The sequence below is a fragment of the Sardina pilchardus genome, chromosome 14, assembly GCF_963854185.1.
Source record: "Sardina pilchardus chromosome 14, fSarPil1.1, whole genome shotgun sequence".
Taxonomy (NCBI): Eukaryota; Metazoa; Chordata; class Actinopteri; order Clupeiformes; family Clupeidae; genus Sardina; species Sardina pilchardus.
The window spans coordinates 20,105,070-20,123,547 of record NC_085007.1 but is presented as its reverse complement, the minus strand read 5'-3'; the positions used below and the strand labels follow the sequence as shown (position 1 = coordinate 20,123,547).

The window sequence follows — 18,478 nt, the reverse complement described above, 5'->3', positions numbered from 1 at the left end:
ACTGTGTGTATATGTGTGTGTGTGTGTGTGTGTGTGTGTGTTTTTGTCTGTGTGTGTGTGTGTGTGTGTGTGTGTGTGTGTGTGTGTGTGAATCTGTGTGTGTAGGCCAGTGATAGTGGAGATCCCTCACTTTGCGTCTCTTGGCCGGGGGGATCGAGAGCTGGTGGTGCTACGCAGCGAGAACGGATCCGTCTGGAAGGAACACCGCAATCGCTACGGAGACGATGTCCTTGAGACCATCCTCAACGGCATGGATGAAGGTCAGTCATGTGTGCTGCAGCACACACACACACACACACACACACACACACACATCTGAGCACCCTCAAGTGCACACGCACACAGATTACAATGTCTCTCTCCTTTTTGAATTTCTGAGTTTACATTTGTATAATGCACAGACCTTGTAATTGCATACCCTCTAACACGTGCAGAAATACAACTGTTAAAACGAACGACACAAAAGCATGTGCACACACACACACACACACACATTTATACACACACACATTTCCACACACTCACATGCCCTTGTTTGTGTGTGTGTATGTGTGTGTGTGTGTGTGTGTGTGTGTGTGTGTGTGTGTGTGTGTGTGTGTGTGTGTGTGTGTATGTGTGTGTGTGTGTGTGTGTCAGACCTAGAGAGTCAGGAGGAGCTGGAGAAGAAGCGCATCAGGCGCATCATCTCCACCGACTTCCCGCTCTACTTCGCCGTGGTCTCCCGCATCCAGCAGGAGAGTGACCTGATTGGCCCAGAAGGCGGCCAGCTGACCAGCAAGCTGGTGCCGCAGGTGCAGGCCATCTTCCCGGAGACGGCCGTCACCAAGCGTGTCCGACTGGGCCTACAGGTGAGATGGAAGGATGAGGTGGAGAGAGAGAGAGAGGGGGACGGGGAGGATGGAGTGGGGGAGGAGACAAACACTGACCTTTGAACTCTGAAGGTGGTTGACCAGGGCTCCCCGTCCTCCAGTTTCATTAGACGATGTTCACCCTGGACTACCTATGGACAAACAGAAACATTTGAAGGACCCCTATTTGATCCTCTGCTGTAGTGCATCCTCTCTCATGCCATGCAGTATCATAAACAAGAGGGTTAGAAAGACGAGTGTTGTCATGATGTTCCCATCACCTCATTTGTGTTTTTATTTGTTCTGCTTTTTGTTATTCATTTGAATGTCAACATAGCAGTGATCATTGGACCAGATGCTGACACAGCCATACCACTTCTGACTGATCTATTACAAGTGAAGTAACAGCTGTTTGACCCGTTTCAATTCAGACAAGCTGGCTGTGTGTCTGGTTCACTAGTCACTCAGTGTCATGCTTTCCCTGAGTGTTGTGTGGTGTGCATACTTCGGTTTCTGTTGGTGTGGATGGACTAGGTCTAAGAATTTGAATTTTATTATATTTCTTAATGTTTTACGTTTTATTTCTTTTCTTTTCAATGTGCTTCATTTATGTTTAAAAACAAAAAGCATAATCAATAAAAAATACCAAATGCATAATTTTTGTATTTTATTTTGTTGCTTGTACGTGCGTGTGTGTGTGTGTGTGTGTATGTTTGTGTGTATTCATTGTATGTTTGTAAGATGTACTGTATGTATGCAATATACCTGTGACAAATACACTCTTCATTTTGAGTGCTTCTCCACATGTCTTTCTTTCTACCTGCACCCTCCATGTCTGTCATTCCATCTCTCCTTTTTTCATCCTTTAAGCATTTCATCTAAACACTCTTGCCTCTCCTTTTATGGTCAATGTCTTCCTGTTCCTCCTGCTTCTGCTGCTCCCGCCCCTCCTCCAGGCCCAACCAATCCCTGACGAGCTAGTAACCAGGCAGCTGGGCAACCAGGCGACCTTCAGCCCTGTGGTGACGGTGGAGCCGCGGAGACGCAAGTTCCACCGCCCCATTGGCCTGAGGGTCCCTCTGCCCCCGTCCTGGAGGGAGAGTCCACGGGACGCCGGCGAAGGGGACACCACCAGCCTGCGTCTTCTCTGCAGCGTGATTGGTACGCCCCATGCCTCTTTGGGCCTGTTTATAATATGTTATATTATATTATATTATATACTGTATATTATATTTTAGATTTGTTTTCACAATGCAAGCTTGCATGATCCGGTCACGAGCGGTCAGTCGAGGCACATCGCCGTTTACACACACACGTATCCCAAGTGTACTGGCCAGAGAGAGGACGCTGACTCCTTGTGTTTAGATTCCGTTAGTGCCAACGTCACATTCATCAGAACTCCCAGGACGCATCAGCACACGTCAGAATGCCTTAGCATTTACACTACGAAAGACACGTGGTGAAATGTGTCTCACACCACCTCGACAGCCACTCGCCGTAATTGACATTCTATTGAGTGACGTCATTACAGTTCGCATTTCATAACCTCATCATTTTGTGTATCATATTTTGATATTTTCATTTTGCCAAATTAACTGAAACCTCAACACTTGACTGAGGTGGCAAATGATATAGATAATGAATATTGGAGACATTAGGCTTTATAGCATACTATAAACCACAGAAATGGTTAAAGAGACCGTGTTGTGTTTGTGTTCTGTTAGTTGACTGAGGGCGAGTGTGATAGTGGTTGTGTGTGTGACTATGATTCACCTCCCCCCCCCCCTTACCCCCCGCAGGTGGAACAGCCCCTGCCCAGTGGGAGGACATCACAGGCACCACCAAGCTCATGTACTCCAACAACTGTGCCAGCTTCACCACCAACGTGTCCGCGAGGTGAGCCACACACACACACACAGCGCGTAGCTCATGCATGTTAATTTTACACCCACTCAACCAAACTGTAGCTTGCGTGCACCCAAATGCACACACAAACACACACACACACACACACACACACACACACACACACACACACAAACAAACACACAAAATCGGAAATGCATGCCCAGATATGCTCACACAGACATGCACAAACACACACACAAACACACACACATACACACACACACACACGCACACACAATCTATCCCCCTCCAACTCAATTACTCTCCCCAAAACTAAAACACATCAAAACATAGAAAAGCAACACCCTCTCACGCACACACACACACACACACACACACCACCACCACCACCTACAAAAAAACAAATCACCCATACATATCCAGAAACTCAGCAGCTGAACCCAGCCCCATGTGTCCTTCCTCCGGCAGGTTCTGGCTGGCCGACTGCCCTCGGACGGCAGAGGCCGTCACCTTTGCCAACCTGCTGTACCGCGAGCTGATGTCCGTGCCCTACATGGCGAAGTTCGTGGTGTTCGCCAAGATGAACGAGGCGCGCGAGGGCCGTCTACGCTGCTACTGCATGACGGACGACAAGATGGACAAGACCCTGGAGCTGCACGAGAACTTCAGCGAGGTGGCCCGCAGCCGCGACATCGAGGTCAGCCTGGGGGAGCGTGCACACACACGTGCACACACACACACACACACACACACGCACACACACACACACACACACACACACACACACACACACACACACACAAACACACATACGCATACATACTGTACACACTGTAGGACTACTTGCACAAGGCTCCATACACAAAAGCATTAAAGTCACACACATTTGCACACTTTTCTACACACACATAAACACACAAGGGCGTCTGCGTAAGGGTCATAGGCAAACACACTGACCAATGTAAACATAATTACAAAAACAGGACAAAAAGCTTATGTACAAAATCACCACAGCCAACCGCACCGCTAGATTAGATTCATATCAGTTAAAGGACAAACACATGGACTGTCCCAGAGTTCCAGTGAAATGAAGTTAGGAATAACAGCTGCTGTGCTGCGGTGTATAGTTACTGATCCAAACAGTGTAATAGGAAGGAAAGTGAGTGTGTCTGGTGTGCGGCTGAGTTAGAGTTGGAGTCTGCCGCAGTGTCACAGTCTGTGGGGACATGTGCATAAGCCTTGTGTGTTTTGGTTCACATGTCGTCCTTGTTTACCAGCTGTTGGTGTCGGCGTGAGAGGCTGTGCTCGACTCAGTGGCATCTGTGCTAGATGTGACTCACTCTCTCCTCTCCCACTCCTCCTTTTTGTAATCCACCTCTCCACTCGTTTGTCACCTTCTCCTCTCCTCGCCCCTCCTCCTCTCTATGTCTCTCCCCTTCCCTCGTTCTCTTCTCTCCCTCCTACTCCTCTGTTTCTTTCTCTACTCCTCTCTCCTTCATCCCTCGTTCGTCTTGCAGGTGATGGAGGGCATGGCGCTGCATCTGGAATGTTCCGGTAACCTGGTGCCCATCCGGAAGGCCACTCAGCAGCCTCGGAGCTTCAGTTTCCAGGCCTTCCGAGACAACCGGCTCCCCGTCTCTGTCAAGGTCTGCATCCTTCGCCTCGGTTCCTGTCCGTCCACCTGTCTATCTCTCTCCCTCTCTGTCTCTGTCTCGGTGTAACTGTCTCACATCCACTGCTCTGTATGACTGTTCAACTTTTTCTGTCCAACTGCGTAGATGTTGTGTAAACTTGATTCTTGCGACCCTTGTACCACAAATATTCCCATCATCGTGCGAACACGTTGTTGTTCTATTTAAGTCACACTCCATCTGTTGCGACATTTTTCGGATGGTGTCCCAACCATCGGCCCACACAGTCCATTCAAAGCTGTTAGTCAACTCCCCTCGCTCACACACACACACAAGTACACACTCTCTCTCTCTCTCTCTCTCTCTTTCTCTCTCTCTCTCTCTCTCTGTCTTTCTCTCTCTGTCTCTGGCTCTTGCTGTCCGTCTCTCTTGGTGTGTGTGTTCCACCTGTGTGTGTGTACGTGTTCGTGAACCATGGCTGTCGGTATCTCTGTGTTCGTCCAAGCCAACCCCCCTTCCCCCCCTCGCCCCTCCTCTGACGAGTCGCTTGTTCTTGTGAAGTTGTGCGTCCTCTGCTGTCGGCGTGTCGCAGTGGCGGACTGACCGTCTGCCAGGCGCTCTCTGTAAGCCGGTAAACGGTGCGTCAGTCCTCCCCCCCCCACCCCCCACCCCCCTCCCAAACGTGTGCATGCCGCTGTATCGCTCTCACCTTCTGGCCTTGCCTGCCTGTCTTTCTGCCTGCCTGTCTATATGTCTGTCTCACTGTCTCTCTCTCTCTCTCTCACGGGGGTCACACTCTAACTGTTTGATCTCACAGACGCCCAGGTAAACAGTGCAGGTAAATCTCTCTCTCTCTCTCGCCTGCCTATGGACTGCTATCCATCCCTTCGCTGCCCTGCTGTGTTTCTGTATGTGGCGCTCGCGCGAGTGCCCCTCTCTCTAATCCTCTTCTTCTCTGTGTTGTTTTTTTCCCCTCTCTCCCTCCTCTCTTTGTGTTTTCCTCTGTGTGTGTGTGTCTTTCTCCAACTTCCTCCACAACCCCCTCCTCCTCCAAACCTCCCCCCTCACTCGAGTTTTCTTCTGGAATTCTGTTCCTCGTTTTTTGGTTCTCTTCTCCTGTTTCCGATGTGCTCTTCTTCTCCATTCTCTTCCCAAAAATCACAAAAATCACCATTTCCGAGTCCACCTTTCTTTCCCGATTACTCCTTTCTGTCCATCTTTCTTTTCTCCTAACTGTGCTACACTCTTCCCATTCCCCTCTCCCGTCACACATCCCTCCACACTTTAGGTGAGAGACAGTAACAAGGAAGCCACCGGGTTTCTGTCCTTCCTGCGCAAGTCCACCAAATATGAGGACACTCAGCATGTCCTGTGCAACCTCAACATCACCATGCCACCTGCCATCAAGGTACTGTACCGGCCCAGCTGTCTCTTACCCTCCTCCACCCTTGGTGACGCGCAACAAAAAATGCACCCATAAACACAGAAGCTCACACACACACACACACACACACACACGCGCACACACACACTTATATTGCGTGCTAAGTTGCTTCTGCACACACACACACACACACACACAGACTCTTGTGTAGCCTGTGGGGAGCTCGTTTAGCACACTCGCAATCTGTCACGCCAAGTCGTTTACAAACCATTTTGCTATTAAGCGAGCGCACGCACAGCGTCTTTGCTGATTCTGCTGTGATTGTTCGAGAGGACACTTTGTAGCAATTTTGTCATTGAGTTGTCACTGACACCACTTTAGTATCAGTCCAGCTGAGCTTTGTGATTAGGGCCCTCAATGTGTCTCCTCGTTGCGTGATGAAAACAGTCGGGATGTTCGCTACCAATCACTCCTACACTATTGTCTGCTGAAAGTCTCCTGTGCATCAGAGCAACACACTCGTCTACCCACTGTAACACTTCTGAGTAAATGTTTTCAGTGTCCTATTTTCAAACCACACACTTTAATCAGAGTTCATTCCGCTGAAAAGAAGCAACGATTGCAGTTAGTTTCCTTAAAGCGGAATTCACACTAAGAATGATAACGATAACGTTAGCGATAACTATAACCATAACGATAAAAGCGTTCACTCCTCGTGTCTCTCCTCGTGTTAATGAATATGAATAATATCGCTAAAATGTAATGGGTTCTTGTTTGGTTATGTTTGCAAGTGTTGAATTGTGTGGCAAAAGTTCAATAATTGTTCTTAATGTTAATCATCTAAAATGAATTATTAATGATTAATATGGTTCAATAAGAGCATATTTAAAATAATTTCTTGCCTTTTGTCATTCCACAAAATAATCGTATTCCATAATCGAAATTCAAATTTCGAGAAAAGAACATCGTGATTTTGTTTTTGGGCAAAATATCGAACAGTCCTATGTCAACATCGTCATTCACATTAATGAGAGCGATACTTGTTTGTATTAAGCATCGTTATAGTTATCTTGGTGTGAATGGCCCTTAATCAGACACCTCTGTAGAGTGGGTGTTTTTCTGTGTCCAACATCTGGTCTGACTGTGTCTCGTGGTTTTGCGGTCCAGGTGGTGGGCAGCGAGGAGCGCCGGCGAACTTTGACCCCTCTTGCCCTGCGGGAGCGCTACAGCGCGCTGAGCGAGCCAGGCCTGGGTAAGACACGGGCACCAGGTCGCCGCCACAACACACCTCTCCTCCCCCCCTCTCTGCCCCAGAGCTGGGTGGAGGTGGACGGTGTAGGGTGGAGGCGCTGGGGGTTGGGCAGGGGGGCAGGAACCTGTGAATGCTGCACCTTCAGCTCTATATCTCCCCCCTCCTGCCTCCTTCCTTCCCTTGGGTGGTGATGGTGGTGGGGGTGGGGGTGGGTGTGGGTGTGGGGGTGGGGTGGGTTCTGTTGGGGGGGGGGGGGTGGGGGGGGGTCTCCTCTAATGCATGGCACACACTGAGCCTTGGATGCTAAGCACTGGACCTATGCCGCCCTCCCCTACCCTCCTGCACTACTCCGCAGTGCCACGGTTCCTCCCCTGGCGCTGTTGACGTGCTCAGATGTGATATTAGTCAACTATGACTTACCACAAAAAAAACAACAACAACAACAACAAAAACACAGGTCCTGATAAAGGCCATTTGTCCCTTCTGAAGGGTCACTGACTGAAGCTCACTGACTGAATGCCCTGTAATGCAGTGCATGGTGCTGACTGTCCTAATGCAAATGGTTACTACTTCTCCCCCTCCTCCCCTCCACTCCCCTCCAATAACAACCACGGTGGAAACCCCTCTCGGCATGGCAAGCTCCACAGGCTGGATGAATGAGATGAGATATAAGCTGAGTCTTGCACTGGACGCAGGGTCTGCTTAACATGCCCACTGGAGAGCAGATAAACCTGGGGAAGGGGATCCAGGGGAGGCCTGGGGGGGTGGGGAGAGAGGGGGGAAGTGGGGCTCTGGAGGTCCAGGACTCAGGGCTCTGAAAACAAACATCCAGGGCATGTTACTCAGCTCCAGCTCGTAGTATACTGAGACTGTCAGGGACTTTGCAGGTGTCTGAACTGTACTGTATGGTAAGTCGGAGTGAGTTGTCCTGCAGTTGGATTGAGTAGTCCTGCAGTTGTCCAGTTGGTGAGTCATGGAACCTTCTTAAGCACTGGGACACACTGTGGGATCTACAGTGATTGGTAGCTTGAGTGGTTTGGTCTAGGTCTCTCTGCTCTCCAAACCCTCACAATCCACAAACTACAAGAGAAACACTACTTGGATCTATTTTCTTAAAAAAAAACTCTGTTTCTGTCGTAATTTCACTCACAAATCACAGTAAATGTAATCTCACTGCGCACCACTTCCTTGAGAACATAACTGTAGTCCCGCACTGACACTTCTATTACTGTATCTATAACGTTTGCAGAAGTCATGTAATGATATAAAATATAACATCTAGCTGATCATTTGAATGCAGAACCTGTTTCCTATTTCAGTGTTTGGTTATGTGTTTTTTGTTTCATGTTGGTTATTATTCATCATTAATACCTTGTATATTGTGATGGTCATTTTGAAATAGCTGTACTGAGGAGTGCCCTGTGTCCCTCAGCCGCTGTGAATGCCATGGAGAGGACCGAGCTGAAGATCTCCATCATAGCCGAGCAGCTGGGACTGAGCTGGGCAGGTCTGTGGACGCTCACACTGCAGCACATGGAGACAGCCATTAAAGCAACACGAAAGAGTATTTTGTACCTTAAAATAACGTTTCCAAAATCATTTCAGTGGTTCATCAACTCGTAACAGGGTGAACGGCACTTCTGCATTCACTTAACTGCCCTCAATTAACTAATAAACGCACTACGTCAGTTTACCAAATCGGATAGCAGATCTGTAGTTTGATGGAATGAGACATAAGAAACTACAAATTTGAGATTTGAATCATGTAGCATACTCTACCTTGTCTGTGGACGTTGTTATTTAAACAACTAAACAAATAGCGTCCGTGCGATAGAGGTAACGTGCTTTAGTGTTGCTTTAAAGAGGGACAGGGTGGCAGGACAGAGTGAGACGGACTGTCTGGGGCCCTTAGGAGACTTTTTCGCTCTTCACTGGCTCCATGAGAGCATTTAAAAGATCCAGTCAATTCAAAGGACTTGCATGGGCCAGTCATGAAGCTACTGTAGCACCACACTGTAGCTTAATGCGTGGTTCTTTGTTTCTTGAAGCAGCCATTATTGGCAAATTGTGTTTGGGAAACAGATCAAATTTTTGCGAGTTATATGCTATTTGCAGGTAGCCTGGATATCACCAGATCAAGCTCAATCTATTGAGATTGAACATTAGTCTGGTGAGTCTGCGCTGTATTTCTACTGCAAGAGGCGTGATCAATGGGCATAGTTCAAATGAGTCTGTATATTTAGATAGTCCTTCAACCAGTCAGACCAGTGATCCGGGTGCACCAGGTAGATAGGTTTGTGATTGGTCCCCGCAAATTTGTAACGGAAGCAGGAGAGATAAATGTGCAGGTTTCCAGCCTGAGCTGGAGGGTGAAATCCAATCGCCGGCAGATCGGGCTGGATTTACCCAGTCTAACTTGCAAGCAAATTGTGGCCAAGAGTTCCCTATTAAGCCATCATGACTGGCAAGTGAAAACCTATGCCACTTCAGTGCACATGTTAAATGTTGTGTTACAGTACATTCTGTAATGAATGTGGAGTGTTTGTTTCAATGTGTTCAATGTGTTTGTTTTAATGTGTTTCAATGGGTCTGTCAGAAAACCTCTTGTCTGACTCCTTCGTCCCTCACCTCTCTCTCTCTCTCTGATTGGCAGAGCTGGCTCGTGAGCTGCAGTTTGGGGTGGATGACATCAACCGGATCCGGGTGGAGAACCCCAACTCCCTGCTGGACCAGAGCTCGGTGCTGCTCAGCCTATGGGCCAGCCGCGAGGGCAAGAGAGCCAAGAGTGAGGCGCCCTTCCTCCACACACATGCACACACACACACACACACACACACACACACACACTCTGCTTTTATCTGGACAACACAAGGAGATAGCTCAACTCTGCCCTCTCCTGGACAATAGATCATGCCCATTCCCTTTGCTTCACTTCACATTTGCTCTATCTAATCATCTCCTCACTGCATTACCTAGCTGGTCTGTGTGTCTTTCAGGACCATTTCCAAGGTGTCTGTCTCACTTACAGGGAATTGTAGACACAACCATTTCATCTCCTTTACACTCTCTCCCTGTTCTCACCTTCCCTGTTCCAGTGGAGAACCTCTACGGCGCTCTGAAGAACATTGACCGGATGGACATTGTGAAGGTTCTGGAGATGCAGGCTCCGCAGGAGGTCCCCGAGTGCTTGGAGGAGGGGGCAAGTCGGCTGACTGACCGCGACTCCTCCCTCCTCTCCCCCAGCGTAATCAATGGTAAGAACGAACGGACGCCATCTGGCTCCATCACTATGCTATATACTTCATCCTAGCAGTGCTGCATTTGGTAAGACACTCTGCGCTAGGATATTTTTAGCACTTCAGACTTCATGTTAGTTCGCTCAAACGTGATGTCTGGCATAAAGAGAACACAGTTCTCCTATTAGTCAGACCCCAAATTGCCATTCTGTTACAAAGACTAATAAAAAATCATTCTAATTTATATAGAACAAAGACACTCTCTGAAAAAGAACAGATTCTACTTCTAAAAGGATTTGGTCACTGTCAGGTAGCTAGCTGCCTGTAATGTGTTTTCATTCATTTTGATCAAGAGATGGAGGTCCTCTGCATTCATGCCTAAGAGGGCTGCTCGTCTTTTCGACCAAAAGGGACTGAAATCTGGGGAGTCAGAGCATGTTTGAGAATCGTGACGAATGTAACATTTCTCCCGCATTTATACGAGTATGTTTCAAAGTAACAACAACGCATTTGTAATGCCTGCGATGATGACAGAGAAAGAGAGAGAGACATTTCATGAAAGCATTGAAAGAAACATTAAGGTTGAACTGCCGTTTAATGCCTGCTGGGGGGGGTGCATGATGACCAGCATTTTGATATTTTTAGAGAGAGAGGAGTGGATGAGTTATAGCCAAACTAACAAAGGATGGCAAAACAATTCCCTTCGGTGCTGAAAGACCATTTCACAGTCGGATGTTATAAAGTGGATCTTGGCATTCAGTTGAAACCATGCATCCTGTTCATGGCTTTGTTTAGTGCAAGGAAGCATCTCTGTATTCCAAAGAGAGAGAGAGAGAGAGCAAGAGACGGAGAGAGAGAGAGAGAGAGAGAGAGAGAGTGTGAGTGTGTGTGTGTGTGTGTGTGTGTGTGTGTGTGTGTGTGTGTGTGTGCGTGCGTGCGTGTGTGTGTATGCGAAGGCTGGAATGTATGGATGTGGGGATCTAGAGTAGCCATTTGAGTTGAGTTTGTTTGGAAAAGGTGTGTCCTCTCTCAGAGGAGAATGGTACAACTACTCTAGGCCCCCATACTGTTTTTCCTGTCTCTATTTCTAGCTCTCTCTTTCTCTCTCTCTCTCTCTCTCTCTCTTGTCTTCAACTCTACCAGTATTTCTTTCTCTCTCTCTCTACCAGTATTTCTTTCTCTCTCTCTCTCTCTCTCTCTACTAGTATTTCTTTCTCTCTCTCTTTCTTTTCTGCTCAGAATTTTACATGCTTTCTTTCTCACCCTCCTCCCTTTGATCCTCCTCTTGATTTTCTGACCCTCTCTCTCTCTTCGTCGCTCTCTTTTGTTTCTATGGAAACATGTCATCCGCAGCCCAGCCGCCCTTCTCTTCCTCCTCACAGCTCTCCTCTGCGACCCTTGACCTCTGACCTCATACTGACCTCATGTGGACCTCCTCTGGGCCTCCGCTCTCCTCTCATTCTCCTTTTGGAATTGTTTGTGCTAGTGGAGGGGGAGGAACCCCTTGCCATCTCCCCTTCCGCCCTCCCTCCCTTCTTTCTCTCTCTCCCTTTGCCTCGTTCTATCCCTCTATCTTTACCTCTCTCTCTTTCTCTCTCTGTGGCTCTCTCTATCCCTCTGTCTTTACCTCTCTTTCTCTCCTTCTCCTCTCTGAATGTTGTGATGTGTCTTTATTTGCATGTGCATGTCGCTTGCTCTTGTATATATCTGTCTTCTTCTTGGTAGAAAGATTTAAGAAGCAAAAAAAAGACAGTAGCCTGTAATAAAAGATGTTATTGCATGGCATGCTTTCTCTGTCAGACCTCCTTTCCCCCCTGATGTGTATAGCAATCTGGTATGGTGTCCCTTTTTAAACATGCAATAATATATTAACAACTCCAGTTTTTGGAGCAATGTTTTTTTTGTTTTTGTTTTTGTTTTTTTAACGTGTGTAGATGTGCATAAATGTGTATGAGTTTGTGTGTGAGTGTGCAAAGGTTTTCTATACTGTGATGTTCTTGTAGGCGTAGTTATCAACAGCGGCATAATATTCTACTGAATGTAGCTGTAATATTGACACTTTGAATAGTCCTAATATTGCGGGTACATCACAGGAATATTATGTGAGTCTGTTTTGGTGTCACTGGTGTGGTGTTTATGTTTTTGAGTGACCTCATCTGTTAAAATGACCTTGTCTACATGCTGGGATTACATAATGCTTTGTGCAGCATGTGAGCCATAACCTTTACTGAAAGGTTTGGGAAATAGTGACATCTAGTGGTGAACATGAGAAACATGGCTAATATTTCAAACCTAAATACTATATTTAAATTGGTATAATATAAGAAAATGGTATGACAATAACGATAATATCATTATTATAAACTGAAATAAAATAAAATATATATCACAGAGAAATTTAGCCAATTGAACATAGCCTACCTCATACAATATATGGTGTGTCAGTCTGTGTGTGTTAGTGCGAGAGAGTAGTTATATCGTTGTCAGTCAGTGTAATTTGTGTGTTGTGTATGTGTGTCTGTGTAGCTAATTTCTAATTGCACACTATATACTTGTATTTGTGTGGCGAAGTCAATTGTCTACATGTGTGGATATTTCGTGCTCCACGTCTTGTGTTATTGTCCTTTTTTGCAACTTCATGTTAGCTTTCATGTTGTGTTGTTCTGTCCATGTGTAATCGTAATGTGTGTGTGTGTGTGTGTGTGTGTGTGTATGTGCAGTGCTTTTGTTCACGTGTGTGTTTGCATAGCGAGAGGTAGAGTGAAGGTCCCTCAGTTCTATTCCACCCATCCTGCACCCCCCTCTCTCCCTTTGCCCATTCTCTCTGCTCGTCACTCATTCCCATCCACATCATTCCAGCTTATCCCACACAGATAGGTCCGGTCATAGCCAAAGCTGAGCTAGATAGACACATACAGTTTATTTTTTATATATATATGTAAAGCACTTTGAAACTATGTTTAGAAAAGCGCTCTATAAATAAAGATTATTATTATCATTATTATTACAGTAAACAAGACAAAGATTCAAATTGGACCAAAATTAATGAATCAAAACAGACTGAAAAAGTTAAATGGAACTAGTATACAATGTAGTCAGATGATAGATACCTATGAAATACTTCATATTTAATATTTTTATGGACTAAAACAATACAACAGTTTTTAGGTCAAGCCAGAGGATTTAATTAAAGTATATGCTTAGTATCGTAAAATATAACTAGCCCGTGCCCATAGCAGATTTTGACACAGACAAACAGACAGACATAATGACGGTTTGATCTAAAAGGAACCTAGGGTCTATTTTTAGATGATAACGAGTGGAAACTGTCGTTGGGGATGTTAACATAATCGGAGTAGTTTTGAGTAAGACTGGAATAAGCATTTGCAATAACGCATAACGATAGCTACATCAAAGCACTTTGAAACAAAGTCGCCGACAAGGATCAAAATATTGTTACACTTCTGTGGTACTGTGGAGAGGGGTCTCTGAAGACAAACAAAGTATATTCAACTCTATAAGTGTACCGGAAGGGTATAAACAAGGACTACAAGGGTAACAACAAGTGCATTATCTGTGAGGAGAAGTCTGTAGAAGTTGACTACCGAATGCAGCACAAACTACTCTCAGTGGACACAGAAGGAGAAGAGTTCAGTAATCAACATTCTTCTCACAAGAAAGTGGCGAAACAGTACGTTTTACACGCTGTGATGTCTTAGTCTCCAGGCTCTCTCTTTTCCTGCCATCAAACAAACAAGCTTTTCTCCCGGTAGCTTTTCACCTCTTACCAATCCAGCAGTCATTAAAGTCTTACTTTTAACGGTGCCTGTCCTATAAAGTCGCCAGAAAACACGGATCAGTATCTACCTAGGCTACCAGACACAATAAACACAATAAACACAATGAATAAAGACAATGATAGATGATCTTGTTCTACCTGTTCTATTACTTTGATTCTGGATCAGTGCTGGTGCATACCTGGTGGTGGTGATCTATTACAGGCCCTCTCCAGAGTCTGCACCTGTCTAAGCAGAAACACCCACACGGAACACAGTGACACAACACTTTTGCTCAAGTGCCAGACTTTTAGTATGAGACTTTCCAGAATGAATCAATGCTCTCACTCCCAGGGGTGAAAATGTACGACATAGGTTTGTGTGTGTGTGTGTGTGTGTGTGAGAGAGAGAGATGGAGAGAGAGAGAGAGAGAGAGAGCATATATTGTTAGAATAATAAACCACTTTTTCTCTCAGCATTTTTAGTGACTTAAGAAGAGACTTTTTCCTTCCTTCCTATCTGCCCAATACTTTTCTGTTATCTCCAGCTGCTGGGGATGTTCACCCAGATCATTCATTTTGTATGATTTTCCTCTCTGCTAATGAGACACAAATCAGTCCAGAAGATTCAATCTCTTGTCAGCCTAATGGCCTTCGGGTGGCTCACTGTAAAAATAATGGCTAAAATATGCCGCAGTAACATTTTAGCAATACCCCAGTCCAGCCTCTAGCCCAGTAATATCAAGGACTGCAGAATACGTGTTTATATTTGAAGAGCTTTGCCTTTGGTCTTGTACACTGACCAGTGTATACAACCGTAAACTTAGGTTACAAAACCTGCAGGTCTGTTTGGTCTAGACAGACCAAAAGACCAAACATGGTAGACTGTGAATCTTTTTATAACCTCCATCTGCTGCATATTGCACACTTCTGGTTACCAAAGATACACCTTTTTAATAAATAACTGAGCTCATTTTAGAACAGAAGATTTACGGAAAAACAGAAAAATAATTTACATCCAAAGGTACTTGCAATCAATTGGTATGTGGGCAGTACCATTTTTAAAAAGCATTTCAAAACACTATCTCTAAAAGATTTATTTGTATGACTTAATAATGCATCGTTTTGAATTATTCATGTGGCAATTTTCCATGAGCATTTCTCAAGGATTCCCTGTCACTGACAAACTTGATGACCACCTGTAGCCTCTGACTTCTCTCAGAAAATCTCGAATATAATATGCAATGGCACTGCTATATTTTACAGCAATTTCTGTGAGATGTTTAAATGCTCCTGTGAATTTCTGTTCACATGCCAGTTGATTTCCATTGTAAGTGTCTTTGGTGTAATTAGATATGCTGCTTCATTATATAACACATGTGAAATGGAGGCCAGTAGACATACGATGAGTAAACCTCACTCCTCAGCATCTGAAAAGATGTCAGTGATTGAGGTTTGAACCTCCTTGCCAGCACATGTTAAGTCTGTGGTAATCAATAGTATGCAATACATCAGATAGAGATGAATCTATATTTGTTAAATTGAAGTGCCTCTTATTGTTGCATCTCATTCTAATTCTAGCATGCCAGTACCTGGAGGGGTTAAGCTGACCAAAACATAATGCCAAGTGCAGTTGTTTTTTAGCATGGACTGGCTAGTGTGCAATAAACAGTGGAAACTCATACAAATTGTTTGATGCTGCTACTGAATGCTGTTCTTCCTTTGCTCAATAATGTCTACACACTCTCCACATACACAGACACACAGACACACAGACACAGACACACAGACACAGACACACACACACACACACACACACACACACACACACACACACACACACACACACACACACACACACACATAATGGCTGTTACCAATTGCACCCACTTCCTATCTGGCATCTTGCACCCTGTTATCCCCCCCCACACACCCACACACACGTACATACACACACTGCACACACCCACACACATCCAAACACAAACCTCCCTTAGCCCTGCCTATGCGCGATGCTAGCTGTGCCTCTTTCTCTCTCTCTGTCTCTCCCACTCCCTCCCCCCCCTGTCTTCCCCCCCCCCCCCCCTCTCTCTGTAGGTTACGGCCTGGTGCAGGAGGAGCTCCTCTCCCCGGCCTCGCTGCAGTACAGCCTGCCCTCGCCGCTGGGCGTGGAGCCCTACTACGGCCTGGAGTGCGCGCCCATCGCCGCCACCGAGGAGGACGCCATGCTGGAGATGATGTCCGACGTGCAGGTGTGGCCGGCGGGCATCAGCCCCTCGCTGGTGACGGTGGAGGACTCGTCGCTGGAGGGCGGCAGCAGCCGCGCCGACGACTCGGAGGGCAACACGCTGAGCCTGCCCTGCAGCAGCCTGGGCCGGCCCAGCTCGGGGGCCAGCGGCGCCTCGGGCTCCATCATGGAGCTGGAGGAGGAGGAGGAGGAGGAGGAGGAGGAGGGGCTGGACGCCGACGAGGACAACAACGGCCGCTACCTGCACCGCGAGCCGCCCGTGGCCATGGCCTCCACGGCCGAGCTGGCGGCGGCGGCGGCGGCCCGAGCCGGCGGGGCGGGCGCCGTGCCCAAGGTCAACTTCAACGGACAGGTCATGGGTCAGAGGTCGGAGGGCAGGAGGGCGGAGGTGGCGGGCGGTGGCGTGATGATGCTGGGGGCGGCGAGAGGAGGTACGGGAGAGAGAGAGAGAGGAGGAGGAGGAGGAGGAGGAGGTGGAGGAAGGTTAGGGATGCGTTCAGAGGAAAAGCTGTCTGTCGTTACAGGGCAGCAGATCTACGCCCAGCTGTATGACAGGACGGGGCTGAGCCGGGCGAACGAGCACAATGGAGACAGGTCAGAGTCGCATGTTGATGATGTAATAGCTGCCATGGTGAAAATGTCAAACAAGCTAACGCTCTCTGTCGTCCATCTATCCATCTATCCGTGTGTCTACCTGTTTGTCTACCTGTTTGTCTATCTGTTTGTGTCTGCCTTGTATGTCTGTGTGAGAAACTTCACCCCCTCAGGCTGAGCAGTGGTGCCTTTCAGCCTTACGCGATGTCATCAACCCACGACCACAGCCAATCGCGTGTCTCCCAGGAGGCACTGCTGACGCCGGTGTGCGACACGGGCCACTCGGAGGTCCTGCGAGGTCGCCTGCTCGGCACGCAACCCTTCGAGAAGGGCCTCGGATTCTCGCACCACCAGCAAGGGGAGCTCCACTCCTGGGACCACGACAGGCGGAAGGTGTGAGGCCATAACAGAGATGTTCTGAAAAGGGAGATTATAAACTTCTGGTGGAAACGCATAGTGATGGAATCTGAGACTTAATCCAATGGAAGATGTGCCTGAAACCAGTTGGGTCCCTTTCAATTAGACTGCCACTATTATGGTCTTTGCCACAGCAGAGTAAATTATGTCGGCCCGGCACCCACAGTAGTCTAAAGCCTATCTTACACTGACAGACTTTGACAAGATTTGGGAAAGATTCTTGAAAGATCGTAGTCTTTTGAGTAAAGCTTGAATGAGGGGTTTTAGTTAAAAGACTACAATCTTTCAAGAATCTTTCCCAAGCCTTGTCAAAGTCTGTCAGTGTCAGGTAGACTTAAAACGTTTTTGAGGCAAAGCTCCTCTCCATGTGAGGGAATGAGAATCATTTATGATATGTGGAAGTTTGCTATCATCTAAGAATTTATTTAATTCTATCAGAGTGATACATATACAGTAACCAAAACTAATGCTTGTTAGCTTTTACGTTTTTGTCCATGGGGAAACTGCTAAAACTGCTATCTCCCCCATATAAAAAAAACTCTGTCACATCTGTAATAGGAGGACAATAGGGTTTTTTTCTTCATGATGCCTCAGTGGTATTCTTTGAGCAATGGGATTTTGTTTCCCTTTCACACAATTTTGTCGCTTTTGCAGAGAGAAGAAGGTGTCGATTTCCCTGTGGATGCTCCGTTCGCAGATGAACACGCAAATGTAGTTGCAAAGGTAGGTGCCCTTTGAGAAAAGTGGAGTGGAGAAAAGTGGTTCACTCATACATTAACACGGAAGCCAACATGCAGACATCTAATCGTAATTTACTATAGAACTCACCAGAACACTGAACGCTCTCAAGTCTTTTCCCCTCCTCCTCCTCCTCCTCTTCCTGTCTCTCTGCCCCCTCCCTCTCCCTCCCTCCATCCTAGCTGGGTGTGGATGTGAAGAGGGAATTGCAGACAGTGAAGCATTCCAGTCTGCGGAGATTAAAGCACTGAAACAAATACACACAGTCCTGAAGGTATACAATCAACCATAGAACATAGAAGCGTAGAAATAGACATAAGAGTCCTTTCCTTTATGCACGATGCTAAGAGGAGGAGAACTGTTAGCATATCTGCTTTCATTAGCTCCCATGAACACTGATCCTCACTGCTTTGAGCCCTGAGTAGGGTAGAGCACTCGTCACTGCTGTCCCGAAAACATCCAAAATGATTTGGATGGTTGAAGTTG

The 18,478-nt window shown here is 46.7% G+C and overlaps 1 protein-coding gene across 1 annotated transcript in view; it reads left to right on the top strand.

The window, feature by feature from the left end:
* Positions 1 to 18,478, top strand: part of ank1b (ankyrin 1, erythrocytic b) — a 63,590-nt gene that overhangs the window by 43,819 nt on the left and 1,293 nt on the right. The window contains exons 29-43 of the mRNA XM_062554889.1: positions 106 to 260; positions 637 to 848; positions 1,805 to 2,009; positions 2,648 to 2,744; positions 3,186 to 3,414; positions 4,235 to 4,363; positions 5,637 to 5,756; positions 6,900 to 6,984; positions 8,387 to 8,491; positions 9,638 to 9,769; positions 10,080 to 10,238; positions 16,093 to 16,674; positions 16,768 to 16,837; positions 17,011 to 17,230; positions 17,909 to 17,977. Of these exons, the coding sequence (XP_062410873.1) occupies positions 106 to 260; positions 637 to 848; positions 1,805 to 2,009; positions 2,648 to 2,744; positions 3,186 to 3,414; positions 4,235 to 4,363; positions 5,637 to 5,756; positions 6,900 to 6,984; positions 8,387 to 8,491; positions 9,638 to 9,769; positions 10,080 to 10,238; positions 16,093 to 16,674; positions 16,768 to 16,837; positions 17,011 to 17,230; positions 17,909 to 17,977 (2,569 nt within the window). The remainder of the gene's footprint in view (positions 1 to 105; positions 261 to 636; positions 849 to 1,804; positions 2,010 to 2,647; positions 2,745 to 3,185; positions 3,415 to 4,234; positions 4,364 to 5,636; positions 5,757 to 6,899; positions 6,985 to 8,386; positions 8,492 to 9,637; positions 9,770 to 10,079; positions 10,239 to 16,092; positions 16,675 to 16,767; positions 16,838 to 17,010; positions 17,231 to 17,908; positions 17,978 to 18,478) is intronic.